Consider the following 27,526-nt stretch of genomic DNA (forward strand, 5'->3'; position numbering starts at 1 on the left):
ACGTTCCAGCCAATCAGTTGCGCATCTTGGCATCCGAATCCAGGACCCCCGAAGCCGGAGGCGACGCGAGCCAATGAGGAGTGGGCCGGGAGAGAAGGACAGGCGGCCAGCCTATGGGGGCGGAGAGGCCCGGCTGCGCGTATCCAAGGAGCGCCGACTGGGGCTCGGGGGTGTGGCGCGGCGCCGGCGGGGGTGGGCGGGCGCGCCGGGCGGCAGGTGTCAGCGGCTTCGGCATTCGGCGGCGATGGAGCGGCCCCAGGGAGCTGCGGACGGCCTCTCGCGCTGGCTCCACGGCCTCGGCCTCCTCTTTCTCCTGCAGCTCTTGCCGTCGGCAACCCTCGGTCAGGACCGGCTAGACGCGCCGCCGCCGCCCGCTGCGCCGCTGCCGCGCTGGTCCGGCCCCATCGGGGTGAGCTGGGGGCTGCGCGCGGCCGCGGCTGCGGCCGGGGGCCCGTTCCCCCGCGGCGGCCGTTGGCGTCGCAGCGCGCCGGGGGAGGACAAGGAGTGCGGCGGAGACCGGGACTTCGACGCCAAGCTGGCCAACAACACGCACCAGGTGAGCGGGCGCCGGGCCAAAATTGTTGGCCTCACCAGAAATTATGCTCCCCGGTTTTGTTCTGAGGGTTTGACACACCATGGGAAGGCAGAACAACACGGCGGGCAGGCTTCGAGGCCAGCTGTCTGCATTCGAATCCTGGCTGTGTCACTTAGGAGCTGTGTGAGCAAGGGTAAGTTACTTAAGGCCCGGACTGCGAGGTGCTGCCCCGGGCCCCTCACGGCCAACCCCCTTTCCTCCCGGCCGCGCCCGCGCCCCCGGGCCGTGGCCCCGAAACTGCGGCGGCGGGCGGAGTCGGCCTGGGAGGCCCCCGCAGTCCACGGGCTGTGTTTCGTCACAGGGGAGGCAATCTTAGACTTCGACGGCATTCTGGTTTTTTGTTTTTTTTTTTTTAAGTTGTCAGACATCTCTAGAGCGTCTTTATTTTCTGTCTGTGTAAATAATCAAGATCCGGTAATGCTATTAGGCACCAGGAAGCTGGAGGAATAATTACCCCTTAAAGCGCTTGCAGGAGAAGTTTGGCGGCACAGAAGGGAAGGTGTGTCCTCTCTGGGTCAGTAGTTTCAGGGTGGTGAGGCTGGCCTTCGGAAATCTTTAGGTCACGGTGCATATTTTAATAGTGAAGGAACAAACTTGGAAATGAAATGGCAGTATTTATGTGATCTTACTTCAAATTTGACCTTCTGTCGTGGGATCGAACTCTGACCAGGCTGTCTATATCCTGTTGTAATAAGGTTTTCAATAGTTAAGAAACACATTGCACATATTCCGCTTTGAGCCAATTGCTTGGTCAAAAGGCTTTCAAAATTGTGACCCTTCTGTCCGTGGGGACAAGCAGCTCAACCTGGACAAAACCAGTTAAGACAGTCCTGGACTTCTTCCTTTAATACAACTTGGGAATCTTTCTCATCGTTTCCTAAAATTAACAATTTAATTATTCCTGCCCACATTTGCATAATGTATTTTCAATTTAATATATTTTCTCCCTTATGTCTTTTCATCTTTTCAAAGAGAATTAATTGAACAGAGATGGGTGAGGAAACCTCCATACCTGCATTTGTTTTTGTGTAAACACATTCCAGCATCGGTAGAGCCTCCATCTCTGCTTGGATTGTCTAATTTTCTGGACCATATTTTTTACCTGTGGCATAATTCTCAGATCGGGGGTCACAAGGCGTAAATATTCAGGGATAACTGTGTTTAATGCAGTCCAGGCAGCAGTTGTATAAAGACAGCCTCTCTAGGGCTGGGACAGGCGGCTATAGATAGGGTGGAATGAGGACTGGGAAGTCTTCCTATTTGATGAGAAAAAAAATGTGTAACTTCCTTCTCACAGTTGGGGGTTGAGAAAGGCTTTGCTGATGCTTAATTTATACTGGACCACTTCCTTCCTTGAGCCAGCTGGACACAGGGTTCTTACTCCGTATTTCAGATTCTTCTCTGGCTGACCTACCTTTAGGTCAGCCACTAACTCCTGGATTTACTTCTTTAGTCAGAGTCTTCCTAGTTATTGAATTGATAAGTCAATTACAATATATTGATTACAAAGCAAGAGGCTGAGAAAACTGACTGGTTCAGGGGTCCTTTGGCCAAATCTACTTAAGAGCAGATCTGAAAACATTCATTCTTTGAAGTCCTTATGTAAGAAATTTCCTTCTATTTCATTTTAGCTACTGTTTCCAATGATTTTTGCTTTTTTCCCCAAGTCTTTTTTAAGTGACTTTATTTAAAATAACTGTTTTTGCATTTTTTAAATCATCCCTGGTCTCTTCTATGACGATCCCATCCTTCTTGTAACTTGTGTATCTGTTTTTGTTTTAAATGGCAGCTCTGTTAATGTCCTTCCACTTCAGAAATAGTTGAGTAGAGTAGCTCTTAAAGGTTCTGCTTCCTGAACCAAGAATTGTTATGTACTATTTTATTCTGCTTTCCAATTCATTGTTTTTAAAAGTCATAATACATTATGCTGAGCTATATTGAAGAGATCTAGTATGTTTGGACCCTTTTTAAACAGTGAAAAATAAAAGTATCAGCACAACACAACAACTTTTTGTCAAGAGATATTGTATACTTGTACAGAGAGGGAAGGAAAGTACCATTTAGAGCGTTTGTTCCCCTATAATATGACGGGGCCAAATTCCCCCCAAATATGAAAAGTTACTGAATTTCCTCTTCTTATAACTGGATTCTGTTCATTTCAACCCATATTAATTTATAGAATCAGTGTATACGAATGCTCTGTAAATTCCCAGATCTATCATGCTGGAAGTGCCAAGATACAAAGAAAAGATCATTCAGACTGGAGAATGAAAAACCCCAGAAGGTTTTAGCAAACTCTTAGACTTATTTCTAAGCTTATGAGAACATAGCAGCATTTAACTAGTCTTAAGAAAGCAAAATGAAGCTAAATCATAATAGTGCTTTTACATTAATAGTGGTTTTAGGAGACTTGTGTCCTAATGATCTGTAACTCAGGCTGCTGCTCCTTTGCTCATGAAATCCAACAGGTTATTTTATTTGCCTAAGCCTCCCTGTTTCTCTGTATCCTTTTCTTCAATCTATGGATTTAAAGTCCATAGACCCAATATGTTGGGTCTAATGTGCATAGTATATATTTTTCACATAGAAATCATAATGATTAAGTGCTCTATTTGGGGATTTGAGGCAGGGGAGGAAAACATTTTCCTTCCTATCTATAGTATAAATAATTTATACCCAACTCATGGGGAAAAAGTGGAAATTAAAAATACTGGCTATTGGGTGGCACCTGTGGTTCAAAGGAGTAGGGCGCTGTCCCCTTATACCAGAGGTAGTGGGTTCAAACCCAGCCCTGGCCAAAAACTGCAAAAAAAATAAATAAATAAAATAATAATACTGGCTATTACTAAAAACAGAAAACAAAAGGGATGACAAGAAAGCAAAAGAGAGAGGTAATGTACTTACACCTTTCCAAAAATTGCTCCCTAATTTTCTATGAGAGTTTGATGTATCATGGCGTTGTAGCACTCTGCAGGCATTTAGGCCAGCCTGTCTGCGTTTGAACCCTGGCTGTGTCACTTATAATGGTTGTGGTTAAATTCTTAAGTTCTCGATATCTCAATTCCTAACCTGTAAAAATGGACGTAGTAAGAGTACTTAATTCACAGAGCGGTTGTGAGAATGAAGTGAGTGTTTGTGTATGAAATGTACTAGGTAATAAATCAATAGAACAATGTCTGGCACATAATTAGCGCACAATAATTAATTAGTTATTAGGGATCATTTATACATATCCTTTTCTTAGGCTCAATAAATAGTCTTCCTTTTGCTTTTAACCCAAAATTGTTTTCATGCCATACTTTTTGTTGTTGTTGTTGTTGAAACAGAGTCTCACTTTGTCACCCCCATAAAGTGCTGTACTATCATAGCTCATGGCAACCTCAAACCCTTGGGCTTAAGCGATTCTCTTGCCTCAGCCTCCCAAGTAGCTGGGGCTACAGGTGCCCATCTCAACACCCGGCTTATTTTAGAGACTGGCGTCTTGCTTTTGCTCAGGCTGGTCTTGAACCAGTGAGTTCAGGCAATCCACCCACCTCGGCCACCCAGAGTGCTATTACAGGCATGAGCCACTGTGCCCAGCTCTCATGCCACACTTTTAACTAATTCTTCTCTTCATGTGTTTGGTGCATTCATAACATTTATAACCTTTGTACAGGAGAGAAATTGAGCCAGGCTAGAAGGTTTTATTAACATTCGTTGCTAAGTTGGGTTGCTTAAAAACATTTCTCCTGTAAGTACCCCTTTGAGGGTAGGCATGAAATTCTGTCTTAAATAGATGAAATGCCTCGGCCAGAGTTATGACAGTGGCTGACATAATTTCCTTATTTCTCATTCTTATGTACAGACCATTTGACAGTTTCCTTAAAATTTTTTAAACTTATGATTACCAAAGCCAGAAACTGTTGCTCATTTTCTTTCCTCCCTCTGCTTCTGTCTCTAACTACTTCTTTACACATAACTTCCCAACTTCTACCCCAACATCAAAGCATCTGGTTTCTTAAATAAACAGGCCCTGTAGAGAGGCTGTGTTGTATGGGGTGTCAGCTCTGGGAAGAATGTGTGTGTTTGTTTGCTGGCTCTGGCAGGGTTGAATCCAGGCTTACAGGACTGAATGTGCCTGTTGGAGGCTTCAGGGAGTCTCGGCCTGTTCTCGTGGATCACCAGACCTTTATAACACCCGGAAATCTGAAGGTCAGTGCCTTTAATTATCCCAGAACTTCCTGATTGTCTCATTTGTTCTAATACTTAGCCTCTCTTTAAACTATATTCCCCAGCACCCCACCATCACTCTATTTAATCTTCCCTTGATTTCTGTTTCTTCTATTCATTTTTGGGTCAGGGACTAGGAATTCTGTAGAATCTCCTTCTTGGTCCTGATTGAGCAGAGTGAGCAAAATCTTCTCCCATGCATGTACTAAGATTATGCAGACTTTTAACCCCTAGAGGGGCATTAAAATGATGTATGCATTGAGGATTTCAAGACAAGTATCAGCAGATTTGATGGAATATAATTTGTCTGGGAAAAGGTTAGATTTCATCTGAGATTTGGTTGGGGTTAGGGCAGAAATCTAGCCAGGTATGACAGAAGGCTCAAAGGGAATGCAGTGTAACAATGAGGTAAGTTCTCTGCTGACTCAAATATTTGGCTTGTGCAGAGTGATTTTTAATTAGAAATCTGAGTTTCGTGTCTGCTTATGGAAATAATTGGAAGGAGGTTTGTGTTCTGGTCAATTTCTAATAGCTACTTTCTTTTTGTAATAATAATAATAACAGGCTCTCCACCTTGCTGTTTTGATCTGATCTTTGATGTCAGGTTCAGAGACTATTAACAATTTCTTCTGCATCCTGCCAATTTCCAATCAACTTTTGTTAACAGACATTGGATTCTCAGTGGGTGACTGCAGAGATTATGCTTGCAAACTTTGTCCTCTGTTAGCATTTTGTGACTCCAGACAATCTTTAGCACTAAGCTGTGGTGGCCAGAGCAAGAGAGTAACATTTCTTCCTCTCCCTTCCTTTCTACCTACCCCTACCTCTCTCAATGGAGTGCTGGCCCCATATACTGAAGGTGGCAGGTTCAAACCTGGCCCCAGCCAAAAACTGCCAAAAAAAAAAAAAATAGTAAACTATGCTTTCAGGCTGAAGAAATGAGGCTCAGATATTTTATATTAATTAGGAGCTAATATTAGGGCAGAAAAAACTATCAAATTTGATATGTAATTAAAAATACAGCTTTTCGGGTGGCACCTGTGGCTCAAAGGAGTAGGGCGCTGGCCCCATATGCTGGATGTGGCGGGTTCAAAACCAGTCCTGGCCAGAAACTGCAAAAAAAAAAAAAAAATACAGCTTTTCTAGAAAAAAGACTATGTGGCATTGGCTCTAAAAATATCATGAATTTCATACTGTATTAGCACATTTTCAGTTCCCTTTTTGTCCCTCTGTAACCACTGTTTCTATTGCATCTTTTACTTGTCTTTTTAGAAACTTGGTAAAAACTTCTTCCCACTTTGTGGTCTCATTGATCTGTAGGTAGGTAGTTAGAGGAGTAATGGGGCTTGAAGAACAAGCTGGTCAAATTCAGCCAGTTCTTGGTAGCTTGTTTGTTGTTTTAATGGTGACTACAGTCGGTGTTGGGTCAGTAATATGTATGTGGGCTGGGCACAGCGGCTCAGGCCTGTAATCCTAGCATTCTGGAAGACTAAAGTGGGGTGGATTGCTTAAGCTCAGCAGTTCAAGACCAGCCTGAACAAGAGCAAGACCCTGTATCTACTAGAAGACAAACTAACCAGGCATAGTGGCACACGCCTGTAGTCCCAGCCACTTGGAAGCCTGAAGCAAGAGGATTGCTGGAGCCCAGTAGTTTGAGGCTGCTGAGAGTTATGATGCCAAGTCACTCTACCCAGGGTGACAGAGTAAGACTCTGTCTCAAAAAACAAACAAACAAAAAAAGTAGCATGTTTGTGGCTTTGAGATAGTTTGAATAAATCTTCATGACAGATTCTTCACACTTAAAAAGTTTATTGGGTGAATCCTGGACACATGGCTTCATTTAAAGATTTAAGCTATTTTTCCTTCTCTACCCCCAATCCTGGTCTCAGGAAACCTCAGTAAAAACAAAATTGTTTCATTCAGAACTGTGGTGTTCTGCTGAGAAAGTGTTCTGTGAATGTAATTTATTTTCTGGTTTGTGTTCCAGTTTCTGGTCCTCAATTCCTCATGTACAAACATGAGAAGTTTTGGACTAACTTAAAATTTCTAAAAAAATCGGATTCATATGGAAGAAAAAGAGGCCAGAGGTTATGATCACAAATTTTTTTATTGGTTGATTTTGAATTTAGAAGCAAATTGTGGCTGTTTGGCTTCCCAGTGGAACTTGAACATAGCATGTTTTTCACATCTGGGGGTGATTTGTTACCACCCCCAGAGCTCGCATCAGTGAAATATATAAGTGTTCTTAAAGATAGTGGGAATATTTTTTTATATAATTATGAAAGACATTTCTCTCTTTTATTTTTGGGATAATACCTTATGATTCCTTGTTGGCTAAAAAATCTAATGCTAATTAAAAAATTGCTAGCTTAGGGCAGCGCCTGTGGCTCAAAGGAATAGGGCACCAGACCCATATACCAGAGGTGGTGGGTTCAAATCTGGCCCCCAAAAAACTGCAAAAAAAAAAAAAAAAACCTGCTAGCTTGAATAATCTAAAAGTAAATCATTCAATAGATAAGTAGCATTAAATTTATTTATTGTTTTTTCCCTTTCCTATAGTACTCTTCCAAAACTGGGGCTTTTTTCATCCTGACTGGCTTTGTGTTTGGAAATAGATGATCAGCTTAAGATACATATACTCACAAGTAGAAGCTTACATGTGATTAATGGGCTTGATTTATTTTCATCAGAAGAAAATGTACATTCCTTCTAGGGCATGTGAATATTACTATCCCTCTTATATTTGTTACTCCTAAGAGTTTTGTTCTTCTTGTATGTTCTAAAAAATTATTTTCTAATGTTGTACTTGTGCCAGTTTTTTGCAAGTTGATTCAACAGTAAGATTGCCCTGAAGGACCAAGAGAAACTGAACTGGGAAGGAATATTTTTATTAACTTTCATACTTCCCAGAAAAGGTAGTTCAACTCCAATGTTTATCTGGCACTTGGTATTGGTCATAAGGGATTCAAAACATAGGTATGTGGTGTACAAAATTCAGAAGTGATCTCAAAACCCCACATTGAAGCCTGGATGTGATGCTTCATAGTTGTGTGACTTTGGATAATCACTTCTCTTTTACAGTTAATTTTATGTACTAGAGAAGCAGCTCTTAGGATTGTTGGAAGCAGGCGTCCTCAAACTACAGTCGCTGGCCACATGCAGCCCGCCTAGGACATTTATCTGGCCTGCCGGGTGTTTTTGCTGCTGCTGCCTGTCCTGTTTAGCAGCTAACTTGTCCCGGAGCCCGCAGTCTGGCCCTCCAACGGTCTGAGGGACAGTAAACTGGCCCCCTGTTTAAAAAGTTTGAGGACCCCTGGTTTGGAGGGTCAAATAAAAAGTTTTATGAAAGTGCTTTGCTCAATATAAAGTATTATGTACATGCCATTCATTTAGAGACTTACAAGCTACTTACTGTGTACTGAGAGGAGCCCAGGGCTGTGCAGAGACAAAACTAAGCACTGATGCCATCACGTGGATTTAGGTGTTCAGAGAGCTTGCTGGGGGTTGGGAAGAAGGCTTGCCCACTGCAGTGCCATGTTCCAGGAAGGCCTCCTGGATGAAGAGAACCAAGTTGGAGGTAATTCTGAGAGACTTGTAAAGGCGTGGAGAAGGTAGGAAGATCAACAACATGCTCACAGGATGGTCAATGGAAGCTTTATTTTAGGGAGAGGTTATTGGGAGTATGATTAAGGTTTCCAGGAAAACATATAGGGAAGTAAAAAGAGATAGCTCTTTAGGGGGAGGGAACTGGGAGAGGTGTGTGTAGGGAGCTTGGCATTAGGACTTAACTTGGTTTTTTTAGCTTATTTATTTATTTAGCAGGCTCAGGCCAGGTTTAGAACCTGCCACCCCTGCTACATAGGGCCAGCGCTCTAACCACTTAGCTACAGGCGCTCCCTCCTCCCCCCAGGACTTAACTTGTGAAAGAGTTTTAACAGATAATGTTCGATATGGGGCTAGAGCTGGAGAAACCTGAGGTGGCAATGGGAACACGAGAAGAGTTGTCTTTTCATAGGCTGGCCATTGCTGGGATCTTGGAAGCATGTCTTCAACAGGAAAGCAGAACAGAGGGCAGGGCAGACCATCCTTTATATGTTAAGTGCTAAACGTTCCCCCAAAACACTCCTAAACTTCTGGACCTTATTGAAAGAGAGCATGAGCCAAGGTTTAAGAAACTAAGATAGTGATGCCCATGAACAGATTTCTCTTTTCTGAACATTTGTGAACAAGGATAAGGTCAAAAAGTTGCTGATAATGCGCTTAACAGTTTGAATCATAGATGTTTGGACATTTGCCAGAGCCCTAACTTTGAGAGCTGATGAGACTGGATTAGACTTACTCGGGGGCCAAGAGCTGGGAGTAGAACACAGACATCTCAGTATGGTGCTGCATTTGCAAATGTTTCACAGGTTCATTGTTTTAAAGCAAAGGCAAGCTTATAGATGCCATTTATAAACAAGTCATAGAGTCGTGATTTCTACTCCATTCCTTGAGGTCATTGAGCTTTCTAAGCCTCAATTCCCCACCATATGAAATGGGGCATTATCATGAGGTTTTGAAGAGAAAATATGTATGAAGCTGTTTTGAAAATCTTGATGTATCATATGAATATGGTTTGTATAATTTCTTTTCCTTTTTTTTTTTTTTTTTTTTGAGACAGAGTCTCACTGTGTCACCCTGGGTAGAGTGCCATTACATCATAGCTTACAGCAACCTTCAACTTTTGCACTTGAGCAATCCTCTTGCCTCAGTCTCCTGAGTAGCTGGGATTATAGGGCGTGTACCAGCATGCCCGGTTTGTTTTTCCATTTTTTTTTTTAGAGACAGTGTCTTACTTTCTCATCCTCGGTAGAATGCCATGGCATCACAGCTCACAGCAACCTCTAGCTCTTGAGCTTAGGCAGTTCTCTTACCTCAGCCTACCAAGTAGCTGGGACTACAGGAGCCCACCACAGGGCCCACCTATTTTTTTGTTGCAGTTTGGCCAGGGCTGGCTTTGAACCCGCCACCCTGGGTAAATGGGGCTGGTGCCCTACTCACTGAGCCACAGGCACCACCCCGTTTTTCTGTTTTTAATAGATACAGGGTCTCACTCTTGCTCAGGCTGGTCTTGAACTCCTGAGTACAAAAAATCTGCCCTGCTCAGCCTCCCAGAGTGCTAGGATTACCAGCACTGATTTGTATAATTTCTTAATGCACATAAGCCTGTTGATCTGGCATGCCTTCACAGGACCCAGCTGTCAGACAAACGATCCTGGTAAATACACCCTCAAACCAGCTCACCAGCAATGTATGCATTAAAGGAGACAAATGAGGCATACATGCGTTTGGTTTTTTCACTTGGCAGTGTGGGATGACAGGCTTGGGTGGGGGTGGCAAGAGTGAGAATGAGTCAAGATTGGCAGAAATGTAAGAAGCATATGTGGTAGCTGTCTTCTTTTTTTAACTTTCATGATTATATCAAATTTTTAAATTGTTAATATGATTGATAGTTCTTTGAGGCCGTGGTTTAGAGAGGAACACAATCCCAGGTGTCAGACTTGGGTTCAGACTTTTGTGGTGACTAAGGACAAATAAATCTCTCTGAACCTTAGTTTTGTCAGCTCAAAATGGAAGTACTAATACTTACCTTAACTTAGGGTCATCGTGAAGATAAGGAGACATTGTGGAATTTAGTGTATTTTCATCTTTTATTGAAGATTTCTTGTAATGATTATCTTCATAAAGCTTCTGGTGCATTACCAGTTAGATGCGTAATTTGTGTATGTGTCTAAAATATTTTCTTCATAGCTGTTGTATTCCTAGACAACTATTATGGTCACTCACAGGAACCAAATCTGGATTAAGAAATATTAGCTGCCTATTGTCCCGAGCTACTCAGGAGGCTGAGGTGGGAGAATCACTCAAGCACAGAAGTTCAAGGCTATAGAGCACTGTTTGTACCCGTGAATGACCACTGCACTCCAGCCTGGGCAACACAGCAAGACCCTATCTCTGAGAGAGAAGAAATGTATATATACACACACTACTTATATAGCTGGACTCAGTGTAGAAAAAAATGGATGGGGGTAGGATCAAGGAGAGATCATTTATCCAAAGTGTCTCTCTTAAAGCTGTGAGAGATGGAGGAGAAAATAATAATCAGATTAATAATGGGGAAGCAATAATCAGATACCTGGTCACCTGGTTCTAGTAGTTTCAAGTATGTATAGTTAAATATTTTTAAATAATTTACAGCTATAAAAAATAAAACCATTTCTAATTCATATCTCTTAATCACTTTTTTCAAACTGGTATAAGATACACAATGTAAAAATTAATGCTAAATGTTTTGAAATGTAGCTCTTTCACTGAGCACGGTTAGAAATGAATTATTGCATGGAAGTGAATTTTTCAAAAACTAAAGCATATCCTTTTAAGGGCCAAAGGTTTTGTTTACTTGCTTTTTTAATGGAAATCTTTCTAGTATGTTTCTGTTTTCTTAGTCAACAGTATGACTCGAGATTACTAAGCAGAGATTAAATTGTGCTAGTTCAAGAACATGGTGGCTTGAATGTGCCCCCTCCCCCAAAGTGCATCTGTTGGAACCTTAATTTCCAGCATAACAGTATTGAGAGAGGTACCTTTAAGGAGGTGATTAGCTCATGAAGGCACTGCCCTCAGTGGATTAAAGCCTTTATTGCAGGAGTGGGTCTCTTGGGAGTGGGTTAATTATAAAAAGTGGGAGTTTGGCTCCATTTTCTCTCTCTGTCTTGTATGTTTGTTTCCACTTTCCACCATGAAATGACCATCACCAGTTGCCAGCACCATGCTCTTGGACTTCTAAGCCTCCAGAAATGTGAGCTAAATAAAATTTGTTTCTTCCCAGGGGTGTCCATCCTGCAGCCTGTGGGCCACATGTTGATTTTGTGAGGATGTTTTTTGCTTATCTCTGGTGTCAGCACAAAGAGTAAGCATGGACCTTTTTTGTGCTCATCAGCTTTCGTTAGTGCTTGTGTATGTAGTGTGTGGCCCAAGACAACTCTTATTCTTCCAGTGTGTGACAGAATAACAAGTTGGACACCCCTGAATTACCTAGCCTCAGGTGTTCTATTATAGCAACGTAAAATGGGCTAAAGACCATGACTCACATTATTGAATGCCCACTGCACTATTGAGACATGTGGGGCTATTCTCTCACATTTCGAATGGCTCAGATTTATAAGTTTAGTGTGGTTTTCTGCTTAAGTTTACTTTTTTGCCCTTGCAGAAATCACATTCTCCTTGTGATATCCTGTTCCTTCTTGCTGCTGTTCCTGTCTGTCTCCAAATACATCACCTTCAAATTTGCTTTGCTTTGTATGTTAAGGAAGCAGATTTAGTAAATTGAATTAGAGTGACAGTCTACAAGTTTCTCTTAGAGGTTGAATGTGTAGATGCTTAATGAACAGATAGTGGCATCAGAGGTCTCCCCTGCTTCCTTTTGGTGAGTGTCAGGGTTACTGAAGTGTCTAGATGATGATGGGTCTGCTACTGCCCCTCTCTTTCCCTTCTTTCCCTCCCTTACCCTCCCTTTCCCTGTCTTTCCTTTCCCCTTTCCTTTTCTCCCTTCTTTTCTATTTTCAACAGTCTCACTCTGTCACCCGGGCTAGAGTACGGTGGCATATGCCACCACACCCAGCTAATTTTTTTACTTTGGGTAGAGGTGAATCTCATTCTTGCTCAGGCTGGTCACCCTCTCCTTTTCCTACTGGCATATTGTGTGCAGGGAGCTGATCTTTTGAATAATTATTTTTGAGACAGAGTCTTGCTCTGTTGCACAGGCTGTAGTGTAGTGGCATGATCATAGCTCACTGTAACTTCGAACTCCTGGGCTCAAGTGATTCTCCCACCTCTGCCTCCCAAAGTGCTGGTATACAAGCATGAGCTATTGTACCTGGCCTTAAAAAAAAAATAGGTAACTACCAGTGAAGAGCAAACTGAACGATTAAATTATTGACCAGTCATAGAATTTTAAAGCTTAGGGAAACTCAAAAGATTGTTGTTCTAGCCCCCTCACCTTAATGACAATTTGAGTTGCGCTGCCCAATTTCACCCAGCTTTCGGCAGAGCTGGAAATCAAATCTAGGTCGACTGATTATTAGCCCAGTGCTTTCCTCTGTATCATCCTGCCTCTCAGAAAACCCTGAATAATTGAATAGATTTGAAAACTTGTACATTATTTTATGGTTAGCTTTTTCATTTCTAAGAATAGTCTCCGTGAGAGCTGGAACATTTGTGATCTTATTTTTGGCCCATGTTTTATGATCCTAGCAGTGCCTTATTTAACAGAACTTTATTCTGCTAAGATTTGCTTCCTGCCTGCGAGAGCATCTCTCATGTTGTATTCCAGGCCTCTCTTGCATATCAGTGTGTCCTCTCCCTGCGTCCCCTTGTTGGGAATCACCAATACCTTGCCTTTGTAATGCTGTTCTACTTGACTCTTATTCCTACAAGTGAAGGAGCATAACTTTGTTCTACTCCTGCAGAAATGGATTCTTAAGCCAGAAAATGATTTGTTTCTACTTTCCCAATCAGTTAGTTACTGGGCTAGGCTTTTATTTTTTGAGACATGGTCTTGCTCTGTTGCCCAGGCTAGAATACAGTAGCATCATCGTAGCTTACTGCAACCTCCAACTCCTGGATTCAAGCAGAGTCCTCCTACTTCAGCTTCCTGAATAGCAGGGACTACAGGCATGCACCACAATGTCTAGCTAAATTTTCTATTCTTTTGTAGAGACAGGGTCTTGCTTTGTTGCCTACGTGGGTCTCAAACTCCTATCTTCAAGTGATCTTCCTGCCCTGGTCTCTCAAAGTGTGAGGATTAGAGGTGTGAGCCAACACCCTTTTGTAGTTTTATTTTTACTATGACAGCCTCTCCGTGGATTAACTGTCTCGTATGATTAGTCTTGACTCCTGCATGTGGTTTATAGAGTATAATCTTCAGTAGCTCAGAACAAGTATTACGTGTATCACTACCATTTCCCCAGTCCCCCACACAGGGTCTGGTGCATTGTTAAAAGAAGGGATATGTGTGAAGGGAGCCATCATTGAATTCAATTTTACTTCTGATCAGGTGTGTAACAAAAGAGAGGCAGAAGTTTCTCATATTGAATTTTTTTCCAAGCTATAGGGACTCTTAGGATCAACTTTAGGTTCTTCAAGTTTATAGTAACAGTAATTTTATAGGCTTCTAGTTTAATTAGATGTGAAGATAAAGTTATTTCCATAAAGAATTTTGTGTTTTGTGGCCTTTCTCCATTTCTGAACAGACCAGGGATTGTCCACATGACCACAAGATGACATTGTGTTAATTCACAGCCTCCTGTTTCGTGATGGTAGGCAGTAAGTGGATGGATGAGGCTTATATCAACAACTCTCAAGGTGAGCGCATTGCAGAGAAGTTAGTGCAAGCTGTCCCTGCTTTCTAACATGAGTTCCTGAAAATCTATTTGGCAGTTGGATGTCAACTATAAATGCCAGCCAGTAACTCCCTGCTGCCCAGAGCTCCCCTACTGGGGGTGATAGATGACTGTTGGTACCATCTGTGACACCAGAAATCACCATTCAACAGGTGATAGACAACGGGCTCAGAATGTGACTCTGAAAAGGTGGTTTAATTTACTAGTGGGTAATGCTGTTAGGATATGGCAATAGGAAGTCTACTTTCAATCAGGACCACCCGTGTTACTGTGCCTCAGTATAGCAGGAGCTCTTTGACCTATCCCATAACCTTTGGGTACGTTTGTTAGCCAATATTATGTAAATAAGAATAAATCGGCATGGCCTGTGTGTACTTGTTATATCACCCTTTTCATATATATGTGCATACTTTTTCATATTTTTTTTATTTTAAAACGATTTTTTTTTATTGTTGCAGTTTGGCCAGGGCTGGGTTTGAACTTACCACCCTTGGTATATGGGGCTGACACCCTACTCACTGAGCCACAGGTACCACCTATATTTTTTTTTCTTGAGACAGAGCCTCAAGCTTTCCCCCTGAGTAGAGTGCTGTGACATCACAGCTCACAGCAACCTCCAACTCCTGGGCTCAAGCGAGTCTCCTGCCTCAGCCTCCCAAGTAGCTGGGACCACAGGCGCCCACCACAATGCCTGGCTATTTTTTGGTTGCAGCTGTCATTGTTGTTTTGGCGGGCCAGGGCTGGATTCGAACCCACCAGCTCAGGTGTATGTGGCTGGCACCTTAGCCACTTGAGCCACAGTCATCAAGCCACTTTTTCATATTTTTAATTTATTTTTAGTAACCTATTTTTGCTTGCTTTTTAATTTTATTTTTTAAAAAAAGATTCCTGCTAATTGGAGGTAGGATGGGCATAATTCATGTATTCTACAAAATCTATAAAAAAGAATACATCCTTACAAATTCTACCCCTTAGAGACAGGTGCTATTAATATTGTGAAGGGTGTCCTTCCAGATAGCTTTTTAACCATAACTGTACAGAAATGATTTTGCATGCATTCTATAACCTGATTTTTTACTCAGTATGTTAATGAATATCTTTCAATGTCAGTAGATACTGGACACATTTTTAATAGCACTTAGTTTTTTTATAGTTTCATCACATTTTGTCCAAGTACTATTTTTTTAATAGCATAAAATAATTTATTTAACAAACTTTTACGTCTTCATCTATAATATATGGCTATAGTAATACATATTTCATGGGGGTTATTATGTGGATTAAATAATAATGTGTGTAAGATACCTGGTACAGAAGATGACACACAGAGTTCTCAGTAGTTGTTAGATGCAGTAAACTTCCAAGTATGTGACATCTTTGGTAAAGATATGTAATTATCCCCTTATGACAAATTCCTAGGAGCTTGGTCACATGGTATGAACATTCTCTGTTTTTGTTGTTGTTGTTGTTGTTATTCATTTTTGTAGAGACAAGGTCTTGCAGTGTTGCCCAGTTTGGTTTTGAACTCCTGGCCTCAAGCAGTACTCCTGCCTCAGCCTGTGAAAGTGCTGGGCTTACAGATGTGCACTAATGTGCCCCACCCATTCTCAGTTTTAATTTGCATCACGGAACAGCTCTCTAGAAAAATTGTAGCAGTTTATATTTTCCCATTCACAGTACAGAAAGGTGGTGCTCTGATCTCCATACCCTCACTGGATTCTTTTTTTTTGAGACAGAGTCTCACTTTGTCTCTCTGGGTAGAGTGCTATAGTGTCATAGCTCACAGCAACCTCAAACTCTTGGGCTTATGTGATCCTCTTGCCTTAGCCTTCCAAGTAGTTGGGAGTACAGGCACTTGCCATACCACCCCGCTGTTTTTAGAGATGGGATCTCGCTCTTTCTCAGTCTGGTTTCCAACTACTGAGCTCAGGCAATCCATGGCCTTGGCCTCCCAGAGTGCTAGGATTACAGGCACTGAGCTGGCCTCACTGAATACATTTTGTCAAACCTTATAACCTTTGCCAGTCTGAAAATATGATCACATTGTTTTTCTTTTAGAGATTGAATTCTTTTTCATGTTTATTGGCCACTTCTATGTACTTTGATGAAGTGTGTGGAATTGTGTGTTCAAGTCCTTTGCCTGTTTTGAAGTCTTTGCCTTTTTCTTATTGATTTGAAATTCCTTTCTATATTAACTCTTTGTTATGTTATACATGTAAATAATTTTTCCCAGTTTTATTCCACTTTCTCTTTGGCATTTTGCTATTTTAATTTTTTGCATAGTCAAAGTAAATCCTTATGTTATTTTTTTCTGAATTTTGTATCTTTCTGGGTTTTTTTTGAGACAGAGTCTCACTGTGTCACCCTCAGTAGAGGCATCACAGGTCACAGCAACCTCAGACTCTTGGGCTTACGCGATTCTCTTGCCTTGTTTGTATCTTTTTTTTTTTTTTTTTTGCAGTTTTTGGCCAGGGCTGGGTTTGAACCTGCCACCTCCGGCATATGGGCTGTCACCCTACTCCTTTGAGCCACAGGCACCACGCCTTGTTTGTTTCATTTTTTAGAACAATCTTCACATTCTAAGACTATTATAAAATATTCACTTGTATTTCGAGTATTTTCATAATTTAACATTTTACATGTAAATTTTTGCCCTACATGGGATTTATTTGACAATAGTAAAAAAAGAGTTAGGAATTCAGCTTTTTATTTTTTTCCAAATAGCCAGTTTTTCCAATGTTCTTTTACTACTAACTCTAAGTGTGGGCTTTATCACATGCTAAAAGAAAACTTATCCATTCCTGGGCTCTGTTTTGTTCCATTGATCTGCCTTGTCCATTCTTGTGCCAGGACCTGTGCCACAGGATTAATACATTTCTCCAGAAGCATAATATAGTTTCATGTTCATCTGCTCTTGATAGATTCAACCTGACATTTTACCCAACTGGTATTAAACTTCTTGGTCTCTGAGCTTCCTTCCCTAGGACATGATTAGGTAATCTGCACTACTGCATTTATTCTGGGCCTGTTCTGGATACTGACTTTTGGACTGTCAATCAGAGAAACAAGATTTATATAGTTTTCTTTAATTTTGAGCTGCTTTTAGAGCATACATTTGGCTGACTCCTTAAAGATACGTAGTGACCAGATCATGTTCTCTTTGTACTAAATAATCTACTTCTCAGGTATACAACATTGCAGCAGCACAGCTATTGTTTACCAAAAGTAAAACATGCCTCAGCTCTTCCCACACTCTCCAGTTCCTTTGTCATTTGTACAACTAACACATAACTTTTTTTTTTTTCATAACAGTTCTTGAGGTAGACGTTCACTCAACCTTCTGTTGGCTGGACTTGCCTAGTCCTAAATGTTTTTATGTGATTCAATATTTTAATGTTGTAGAATATTCATTGGTGATATTGTGTCAGGGAGGTTATTTTTCTCTTCCTCAAGGGATTATTCTGCCTTTCAGTTCTTTCTAGCCACAAAGCTTATCCTCTGCTCATATTTCTTTTATTCTTCTTCCATTGTGTTTATTAAAACAATTGAACCATAACTTGTTGGTTGATTATGTTCAACTCTGTGTACCAGTGGCAAACATTCCTGTCTAGTGAGTGATCCCGTGTCCTCATCTCAGCTTTCTTGGAGTCTTTCAAGCAGAAGTCGTGTTCCTAAGGTGTCTTCTCGAACGTGCTTCCTTTTCGCTGTTTTAATTTTCCTTCTGTTTCAACCTTAACTTTGTTTATAAGATCTTGAAATTCTTATTTAACAAGTGCTTCATAGAGCCTGTATACTCATCACTGTAATAGCTGGTGATATTGAGATTTTATTTGTGTTACCCTTTGAAAATTGTCAAGAGCATGAAGCTGGTAGTCTTGCATGGATCGTATTGTTTGTTCTACCTGCACAGTTACCTTCTACCACCATCTTGCTTTTGCTTGTATCTGCTCCCACCGCTGTAAGCTCTGCTTAAATCTCAGTATTCAGACATGCATTTCTGCATACTCAAATTTTGAATTTCTCTTCTGTATAGTCAGTGCCACTAAACACTTGGATGTCAGGTCATCTTTAACTGTATGGAGTTAATGGTAACTACAGTGGGAAGGATGGGAGCAAGGTCACAACTTTATGTATGAAAACCAAAAAACACATATGGATGGTTAACAGGTATTGGCATGTTATTCCTGTAGGAGCAGGAATAACCTCTGTTCGACCATCATTTACTGTTATGGTAGTAACTGTGGTACAAAGAAGGTTATGTACAGATCAGTAATGTTAGTAGAAGGCGTGTGTCAATAAACTGTTATGGAGTTGTTTGTGGAGCACCTAATATGTATAAGTGTTTATGCGAGGCTTGATGGATAATTCCAGATTATAATGTCTGCCCTTAAGAATTCACAGCATAATTTGAGAGGTAGACAAATATGTAAATAGTTACACTACAAGGAATGTCCGTAAGTGCTGTGAAAATACCTAGGGAGAGGAGACTTTGAGCTATGGCAACTGAGGGCCAGATGGTTGTTTTTACGTGGAAAGATGGTATCATTGGTTTTAGATAATGTGGGTATGATGTGTTTTGGTATCATTTTTATCAGGTTTCTTGAGGTTTGTGGGCTTCTTGGATCTCTGAGTTTATGCTTTTCCTCAAATTTGGAAATATTTGGCTGTTATTTCTTTTTCTTCCTTGTTCTTCTTTCTTCTTCTTCTTTCTTTTTTCTCCTTCCTTCTTTCTTCTTCCTCTTTTCTTTTTCTGTTCCTGATCCCCCTAACCTCCTCCAGAGACCTCAGGTGCATGTATATTAGTTACTTGAAGTTGCTCTGCAGCTCACTGATGCTCTGTTCACTTTTTCTGTCTTTTTTTCTCTTTGTATTTCAAATAGTTTCTATTAGTATGTCTTCAAGCAACATCCAATCTACTGTTTATCCTATCCGGTGTATTTTTCATCTTAGACTGTAATTTTCTTTTCTACAAGTCTTATTTGGGCCTTTTAAAAATATCTTTTATGTCTTTATTTAACATACTTACCCTACTCTCTAACTTCTTGAACATCAAGAGTCCAGTTATAACTGTTTCAATGCCTTTGTCTACTAATTCTCTTATATGTATTATGTCTGAGTCAGTTTGATTGATTTTTTCTCTTCTTTATGGGTTCTGTTTTCTTACTTTGCATGCCTGGTGGTTTTTGATTGAGTGTTAGATATTATGAATTTCATCTTTTTTGGCGCTAGACATTTTCATATTCTTATAAATACTTATGAACTTTGTTGTGGGTCACAGGCTATTTGGGAATAGTTTGATCCTTTTCAGTCTTGCCTATAAAGTTCTTTTGGGCACAACCAGAATAGCATTTAGTCAAGGGTTAATTTTTCTTCACTATAGAGGTAACCTTTTCTGAGTATGTGACCCAATTCTCCTGAAATGTGAGATTTCCTACTGTGATTGTTTGGAACAGGAATTATTCTTGGTTTTGTGTGAGGTCCATATAGTGTTCTCTCCGATCCTTTCAGGTAATTCATTCCCTGGCATCAGGTAATTTGTGTGCTAATCAGTGTTTAGGCAGAAGACTTAGTGTGTGGTTGGGGAGCCGCCCCCCCCCGGCCCCCGCAAGATCTCCAGAGATCTCCCTTCTCTCTCTGCAACTCTGTCCTCACTAGCCAACTCTGACCTTTTGGTCTTCCCAGACTACCAGCTTCATCTCTTCAATTTAGAGAGAACTCTGACCTCTGTCTGCATTCCCTTCCCTAAACTATGGCCTGGAAATTCTGTCCAGGCAGGAAAGCAGGGCAGTTGTAGGGTCTTCTTTGTTCATTTATTGTCTTTCAGGGGTCATTGTCCCTCTTTACCTCCAGTACTTAACGACTGTGTTTCATACATTCTCTGTTTTTTTTTTTTTAATTAGTTATTTCAAATGGGAGGGCAAATCTGATCCCTGTCACTCTGTCTTGGCCCATAGCAAAAGTCCTCTCAGAATAGAACTTTTACATTTCATATTCATTTCTGTCTTGGGGAAATTAAATAAGTCTGGCCTTAGCTTTTCATTTCATCATTCTTTTCAGAACTTTACAAGTAGTTCTTTTTTTTTTTTTTTTTTTTTGAGACAGAGCCTCAAGCTGTCCCCCTGGGTAGAGTGCCATGGCATTACAGCTCACAGCAACCTCCAACTCCTGGGCTCAAGCGAGTCTCCTGCCTCCGCCTCCCAAGTAGCTGGGACCACAGTGCCTGCCACAACCCCGGCTATTTTTTGGTTGCAGCCGTCGTTGTTTGGCGGGTCCGGGCTGGGGATTCGAACCTGCCACCTTAGGTGTACGTGGCTGGCGCCTTAGCCGGGTGAGCTATAGGCGCCGAGCCTACAAGTAGTTCTTAAAGAAAAAAATGGACTCAGTATTTATTGAGTGCTGACTTTGCGCCATGCTGTATGTTAGTTTCTAAAATGTGTAGGCTTGATGCCTTCAGCAGATGGGCTTTGGATCTAGTGAGGGGGACAGACAAGGGTCTTGTTGCTGTAAATAAATAAAAGTACCATACATATTTTGAAAGATTTAAGATGCCACCACAATGTAGAATGGCATATAAATTGTGTTAAATATGGTAAATGATTAGGGATTAGTACTGGGGGTTTTCTGCTGAATTCTTTCTCCTAACCATGACCAGGCTGTCCATATTCCTTCTCCCACTGAAGGGGCAGGATTGAGTGTGGACTCTTGGTCCCCCACTTCTCCTTTGTTGATCTCTTTTCCGTATGTCCTTTTCTTTCCAATGAGCTTTGGCCTACAATTAGACTTGATTTCATTTTTTTTTAAACTTTCACTAGTATTAATATGGTAGAGACAAGTATTTTAAAAAATTTGCTGTAAGTGGGTGAGTTTTTCAAAGAGTTTGTAGATTTTCAAAAGCAAACATTAATTGGTTATTGGGGGCTAGGAGAGAAGGTTAACACAATTGTATTAGCCTTAAATCTGGCCTATATTTCCAAAGAAACTCCAGATGATGAACAAGGTCAATTATCATTTCAGTTGTTGGGTGAAACTGAGTTGCTAGTGACATCCAGTAATCCTCCCCGTTCTGTGATTGTGCAATAGGAAAATGTGAATAATGCTGATCTGCACTGTGCAGGTCAGGTTTATAGAGAATCACCTGAGAGGTAAAAGCTGTAAGTCCTGATTTGCTTGAGACTGACTACCTTATAGTCTCATCAAGACAACCATGAACTCCAGTGGCAGAGCTGATGAAATTTTTCTTTTATCCTAGTCAGTTGTCATAACCAGAATCCTCCCACTTAGATTACTTTTAGCCTATGTGGTCGGTCTGGTGCTCATGGTAGCTCTAGATAGTCCAGCTCCTCCTTAAGAAACTACTCACCGATATAACTTGAGACACTGTGTCCTTGCCTCAAGAGAATGTGTAGTCTTCCTCAATGTCAGATATACTATAAGATACACATCTGTGTCAGTTTTTATTTTATTATTATTTTTTACTGTTGCGGATTCATTGAGGGTACAAAGAACCAGTTTATACTTATTCCATTTGTTAGGTAAAATCCCTTTTATAATTGTGTCCTACCCCCAAAAGGTGTGTCACACACCATGCCCCCCCCTTTCCCTCTCTCTGCTCTCCCCTCCTCCCCCCACCATGTACTAGATCATTAATTGTCCTCATATCACAATTGAGTACATAGGATTCTTCTCCATTCTTGTGATGCTTTACTAAAAATAATGTGTTCCACATCCATTCAGGTTAATACAAAAGATGTAAAGTCTCCATCTTTTTAATGGCTGAATAGCATTCCATGGTATACATATACCACAGCTTGTTAATCCATACCTGGTTTGGTGGGCATTTAGGCTGTTTCCACATTTTGGTGATTAAAAATTTCAGATACCATATCCTCGCCCAAGAGACCATGCGGTCTTCCTCAGTGTAAACTTTACTATAAGATACACGTCTGTGTCAGCTTTTAAACTTCTGGTGCCAGGTGTCTCTAGCAGCCCTACTTTTTCTCAGATGCTTTGTGAGTCTGCGTTTCTGAATAGCCTTTCTGTCCTGCAGCAGCTATGAGAAACACGTGCTGAGCATTTGAGAGTTATGTGAGATGCTGATTATACTACTTACAGAGGTTATACAAGAGTTCCTTTTGACCTCAAAGGTACTTACAGTCAGAGGGAAGACAGCAAAGGTAAAATTCAGAGGCCCATTCAGGAAGATCACAAGAGAAAATTAGAAGACAAGCAAAATATAATAGTTTATGTTTTGAGTTCTTCGGACTTCTCTGTTGAGATTGGTGGCTTAGTGACCAAGTAGTTGGCATCCCACCATTTATCTTCTATTTTGAGATTGAGTTTGTGGGTTGGGAAGGATATATAATTATTTTCTACAAATGCTACTGAGTACTTGCGGTAGGCACAGGGAGTACCAAGAAGTATGAAGTTACATCCTCTGCTTGTGAGGAGTTTCTCATTTGGGGGAAGGCAAAGCATGTTTAAAATTTTTAAATCTTAAGATATAAATCTTAAAAAAGGATAATCATCAACATTTAGTAGAAATATACACTGAACTATTAAACCCTGCAAAGAATGGGGCTTGGAGTGGTGAGCATGTGGCTGAAAAGGGAAGGATCTTTGTTATACACGTGTATACTGTATATAGTGTGTAATTTTTGTATGATTAGAAGTTTTTTTTAATTTTTATATTAAATCACATAGATCATGTATACATTAATGCATTTATGGGATACAGTGTGCTGATTTCATATAGAATTAGGAATGCTTTACATCACACTGGTTAATATATACCTCATCTCATTTACTTAGTTACTGTGTTAAGACATTTATACTCTATACTAATAGATCCAGCATGTACCCTTGCATTATGCACTGTTGGTGTGATCCCACCATTCACCCTCCCTTGAGCTGACCTTCCCTTTCTCTCCCCTCCCCCCGCCTCCCTCCTACTTCTTGGGCCATAGTTGTAATCTATTCTTCATATGAAAGTGTGGGTGATTGTAAATTGGTTTCATAATAGTACTAAGTATATTGGATATTTTTTCTTCCATTCTTGAGATACTTTACTAAGTAGGATATATTCTAGCTCCATCCATGTGAACTGTAAAAGAGGTAAAGTCTCCATCTTTTTTTTAAGGCTGCATGATATTCCATGGTATACATATACCACAATTTATTAATCCATTTATGGGTCGATGGGCACTTGGGTTTCTTCCATGACTTGGCTATTATGAATTGAGCTGCAATGAACAATCTGGTGCAAATATCTTTATTATAAAGTGATTTTTGGTCTTTTAGATATACAACTAGTAGAGGAATTGCAGGATCAATGATTAGAAGTTTTTACCAAGTGCTGGTATTGCCTCTTTGGAATTTTTAATTTTTTATACATTAAAAATGTTATAGAAGGCTCACTCTGGGAGACTGAGGCAGGCAGATTGCCTGGGCTCAGGAGTTCAAGACCAACCTGACCTGGAGTGACACACCATCTCTAAAAAAAGTAGCTGGGCATTGTGGCAGGTGTTGTAGTCCCAGCTACTGGGGAGGCTGAGGCAAGAGAATGGCTTGAGCCCAAAAGTTTGGGGTTGCTGTGAGGTATGATGCCATGGCACTCTATTGAGGGCAACAAAGTCTCAAAAAAAAAATTATAGAGACTGTGAAATTGTGCATCTAATGTTAACCTTGAATATCTCTACATGGAAGGGTTACGAATGACATATTTTCTTTATAATTGTCTATATTTTCCATGATGAATATATATTATTTAATAAAAAGAAAAAGGAAGTATTTAAAAAACAAAACCTGAAAATGCCTACAATGATTATTATAACTATATTTTAGCATGCTTACCATATTTTTCATATATGACCTTCCCCTTTTTTGTCTCTCTGCTCTCACTGCAACTCTATTAAGATTGTTCTGTTATTATTATTATTGCCATTAGTGGTAAATAAAAAGATAAAACAAGGGCTTTTGCTTCTCATTTTGCCCCTTGTCATTTTGAGTGAGTTAGCCTAGAAGCAGAAGGAATCCAGCTACTAATTATTCAGCTATACTGTGAAGGCTTCCCAGAAAAATTTCAATTATGCTGATTGGGTTACAATTATGTCTGTCAATGTGGGCTCTGATCTCTTGTTTTAAAGCATCCTAAAAATACATTGCTATATCTTTTTATTTCGTTCTTTTGGAGAAAGCAATTAGATTATTCCATCTCCCCATCTGGTGCAGTGAAGAAAACTCATCTGCTTGGCTTATTTTGTATGAGAGAGAATTTAAATTTCCAAGTTATTTGTGATTCAGGTTAAGTAGTTAAATCCCCTCTCTCCCAAATTGTGTTCTGGGAATCCATATCCCCCTATAACTATGAACTTAATCACTCTGAACTGTAATAGAGTTATGAATTACTTAAGGAAGTAAATAATTAAAGGAAAATGATGTCATTTCTAAATTAATTTTATTTTCTTTTTCCTTATAGCATGTGTTTGATGATCTCAGAGGCTCAGTATCTTTATCTTGGGTTGGAGATAGCACTGGGGTAAGTCATATTTTGAATTGGTTATTTCAGCCTGGCAAGAAGATGATATAGATTTGGGGAGTTTAAGCACCTAACGTCATTACTTTCTGAAACCATCTCCAAATTCATTTGTAGAAAATGCATGTGTTTGAAGGACAGACTTTCAGAAAGTTGTAGCTGGTTTAGAACTGGGAACATTATGAGACCACCTTTTTCCCTAGTGGAAAGATAGATACCTTTAGTCCTTGGTGGTGTTCGCATCAAGATGAGCAAGAAGAAAGAGGAAAGTGAATGCTGTATGTTAAGATAGGATCTTCATAATACTTGGGGAAACTCCTGTTTAGAAGCAGAAAATGTGCCTTATGCATCTTGGTATTTTTCCTCCAAACTGTATTATTCCTATGTCCTTTTCCACAGTTGTGTTGAAGGGCTGGGCACACAGTTGTTCAGCTCCATCTGTTGTGCCTGCCCCTTCCACAGAGGGAAGGTACTGCCAGGGTTGGGGGAGCAGAAGGAGATTCACTCAGCTCCTGTCCTTCCTACTATGTAGCTGGTCTCCCCCTGGAGCATATGCTGGGGACACATTGGTCCCAGGTCTCTCAACTCAGGGCTCGGTATTACGTGGCTCTGGTATTATCCTGCCTGAACAAAATCAGGGCAGTCTCATGCTCCCTGGTATTCCAGTAGCGGATAGGTACTAACATTGAGGCATTTGACAGCTGTATCAGAAACCAAAAGAAATAAAATTCCGTACTGAAAAATAAATTGTGAATATCTTGTTTTAATTAATTTTTAAGCTTCCAGTAGAATTTCTTTAAGTGTGTCTTAGTGTCTTCTAAAATTTGGGGTTATATCCTAATTTCTGAGATAGTTGATATCGTCAAGATTTCTTATTTTATGGCTTTAAAACATTTTTTAATTTATTTCAGATTGATATGAGCATACAAATGATTAGGTTACACTGTCTGCATTTGTTAGGTAAAGATCAAGTCAAAGTTGAGCCCTTCACCCAGGGGATGTGCTGTATACCCTTACATTGTGCCCATTAGGTGGGGTACACCAATCTCTCTCCCTCCTCCTCTCTCACCCCTTCCCCCCGTTTGAATATACTTATGTTTTTCTCTCATGTGGGAGTATAGTTATCTTTTGGTTCCATATTAATATTAAGTACATTGGATACTTGCTTTTCCATTCTTGTGATACTTTACTAAAAAGAATATTCTTCACCTCAGTGCAGGTTAATACAAAAGATGTGAAGTCTCTATCTTTTTTGTCTTATCATATGGCTTTTTGAGACTCTCTAGACCACTATAAATCTATCCAGAATCATTTCCTCATTCACATTTTTCTGTAGAAAAATAATTATTTAAAAATAAATTTCATAGAAAACCAACAGTAGGGAAAAGAAAAGGAAACATAGATATATGTGACATAGTGACCTCTATGACACACACACTAGCCTCTGTAAGCAGAAAAAAGAAATGATTCTTGCCTGAGAATACCTTGAATATAAAATAGTTAAATACTTCTTTTATTATAATGTGTGTTTGAGTAGCTTTGCCTCACTGCTTCAAGTGTAAGCGATAGGGATCATTGCAGCAAATGAGCCGAGGACTTCTTGAATCATTGTAAGCCCTAGTGACTTGATCCCTCTTGGTTTGGGAATATATTACAATATAGGCTACTATAGGATAGAACTTGCAAAAATATTTCGGGTGTTGACTTAATTTCATCGCACATAAACATGTAATTGGAATATCTTATTTACAGAATGTTTTTGTCTCTCTCCAGGTCATTCTAGTCTTGACTACCTTCCATGTACCATTGGTAATTATGACTTTTGGACAGTCCAAGCTGTATCGAAGGTGAGATCAATAACATATGTGAGGGGTATTTGACTAAGCAACACTTGGGAACATAGGTTTCCCCATTTTTAGACATGATGGAGTCTAAGAGTTAATTGAAAACATCTTCTAGCCATTTTAAATTTTTATCAGACTTTCCCACTCACACACCTTTTTTTTTTTTTTTGAGACAGTCTTACTCTGTCACCTTCAGTAGAGTGCCATGGTGTCGTAGCTCACCACAACTTTAAACTCTTGGACTCAAGAGATCTTCTTGCCTCAGTTTCCCAAGTAGCTGGGACTATTGGCACCTGCCACAGTGCCCAGCTACTTTTAGAAACAGGGTCTCACTCTTGCTCAGGCTGGTCTCAAATACCCTCTTGAGTCTCCCAGAGTGCTAGGATTACAGGTGTGATCCACCACCACACCTGGGCTCAGCACACTTTTAATATCTACCTAGCAACCTGAGGAGCTAGATCCAGGGAGGTTAGTTTGACCTGAATAAAGGCCAGAACAATACAGGAAAAGGAAGGAAGAGCATATAGGAGTGTGTGTGTTTATGTTAATTTAAGCAAATACTTATTTGTGGGAACATAGGATGAAGTTTATAATACCTTTATATTTATTATGAACACAACATTGTTTTTGTATCCCTGAAATGAAAATCCTCATTGTCCTTCCAAGCAAATGTTATTTATATAATATTTGGGAACTAAACAGATTGTTTCTGGATAAGAAGGAATTTCTCAGGTATATCTATTGAAATGCCGTCTAATGTTTGCTCCAAAAAATGATGATAGTAATGTCTGTTCTGGGACCATAACCTGTACTGTGACATTCACAAGGTTTCAGAGTCATTTCTCAAAAGTTCAGCTTTGTTAAACTAAAGGGAGTTTTTTGGTGTTTGGTTTTTTTTTTTTTTTTT

At 40.3% G+C, this 27,526-nt stretch overlaps 1 protein-coding gene across 3 annotated transcripts in view; it reads left to right on the plus strand.

Moving 5' to 3' along the window:
- The first annotated feature begins 239 nt into the window (after nucleotides 1-239).
- SORT1 (sortilin 1) overlaps nucleotides 240-27,526 on the plus strand; it is a 78,148-nt gene continuing 50,861 nt past the window's right edge. Inside the window, exons 1-3 of one of the 3 annotated variants that reach the window (XM_003784070.3) lie at nucleotides 240-556; nucleotides 24,719-24,778; nucleotides 26,549-26,622. In XM_003784070.3, the coding sequence (XP_003784118.1) occupies nucleotides 245-556; nucleotides 24,719-24,778; nucleotides 26,549-26,622 (446 nt within the window). In that variant the 5' untranslated portion in view covers nucleotides 240-244. Of the gene's footprint in view, nucleotides 557-4,468; nucleotides 4,787-24,718; nucleotides 24,779-26,548; nucleotides 26,623-27,526 lie in introns of those variants that run through there. The other 2 variants (XM_023509875.1, XM_003784071.3) reach the window with 2 other exon arrangements.

Source organism: Otolemur garnettii, unplaced genomic scaffold (genome assembly GCF_000181295.1).
Source record: "Otolemur garnettii isolate 467f Iridium unplaced genomic scaffold, OtoGar3 scaffold00010, whole genome shotgun sequence".
Lineage (NCBI taxonomy): Eukaryota > Metazoa > Chordata > Mammalia > Primates > Galagidae > Otolemur > Otolemur garnettii.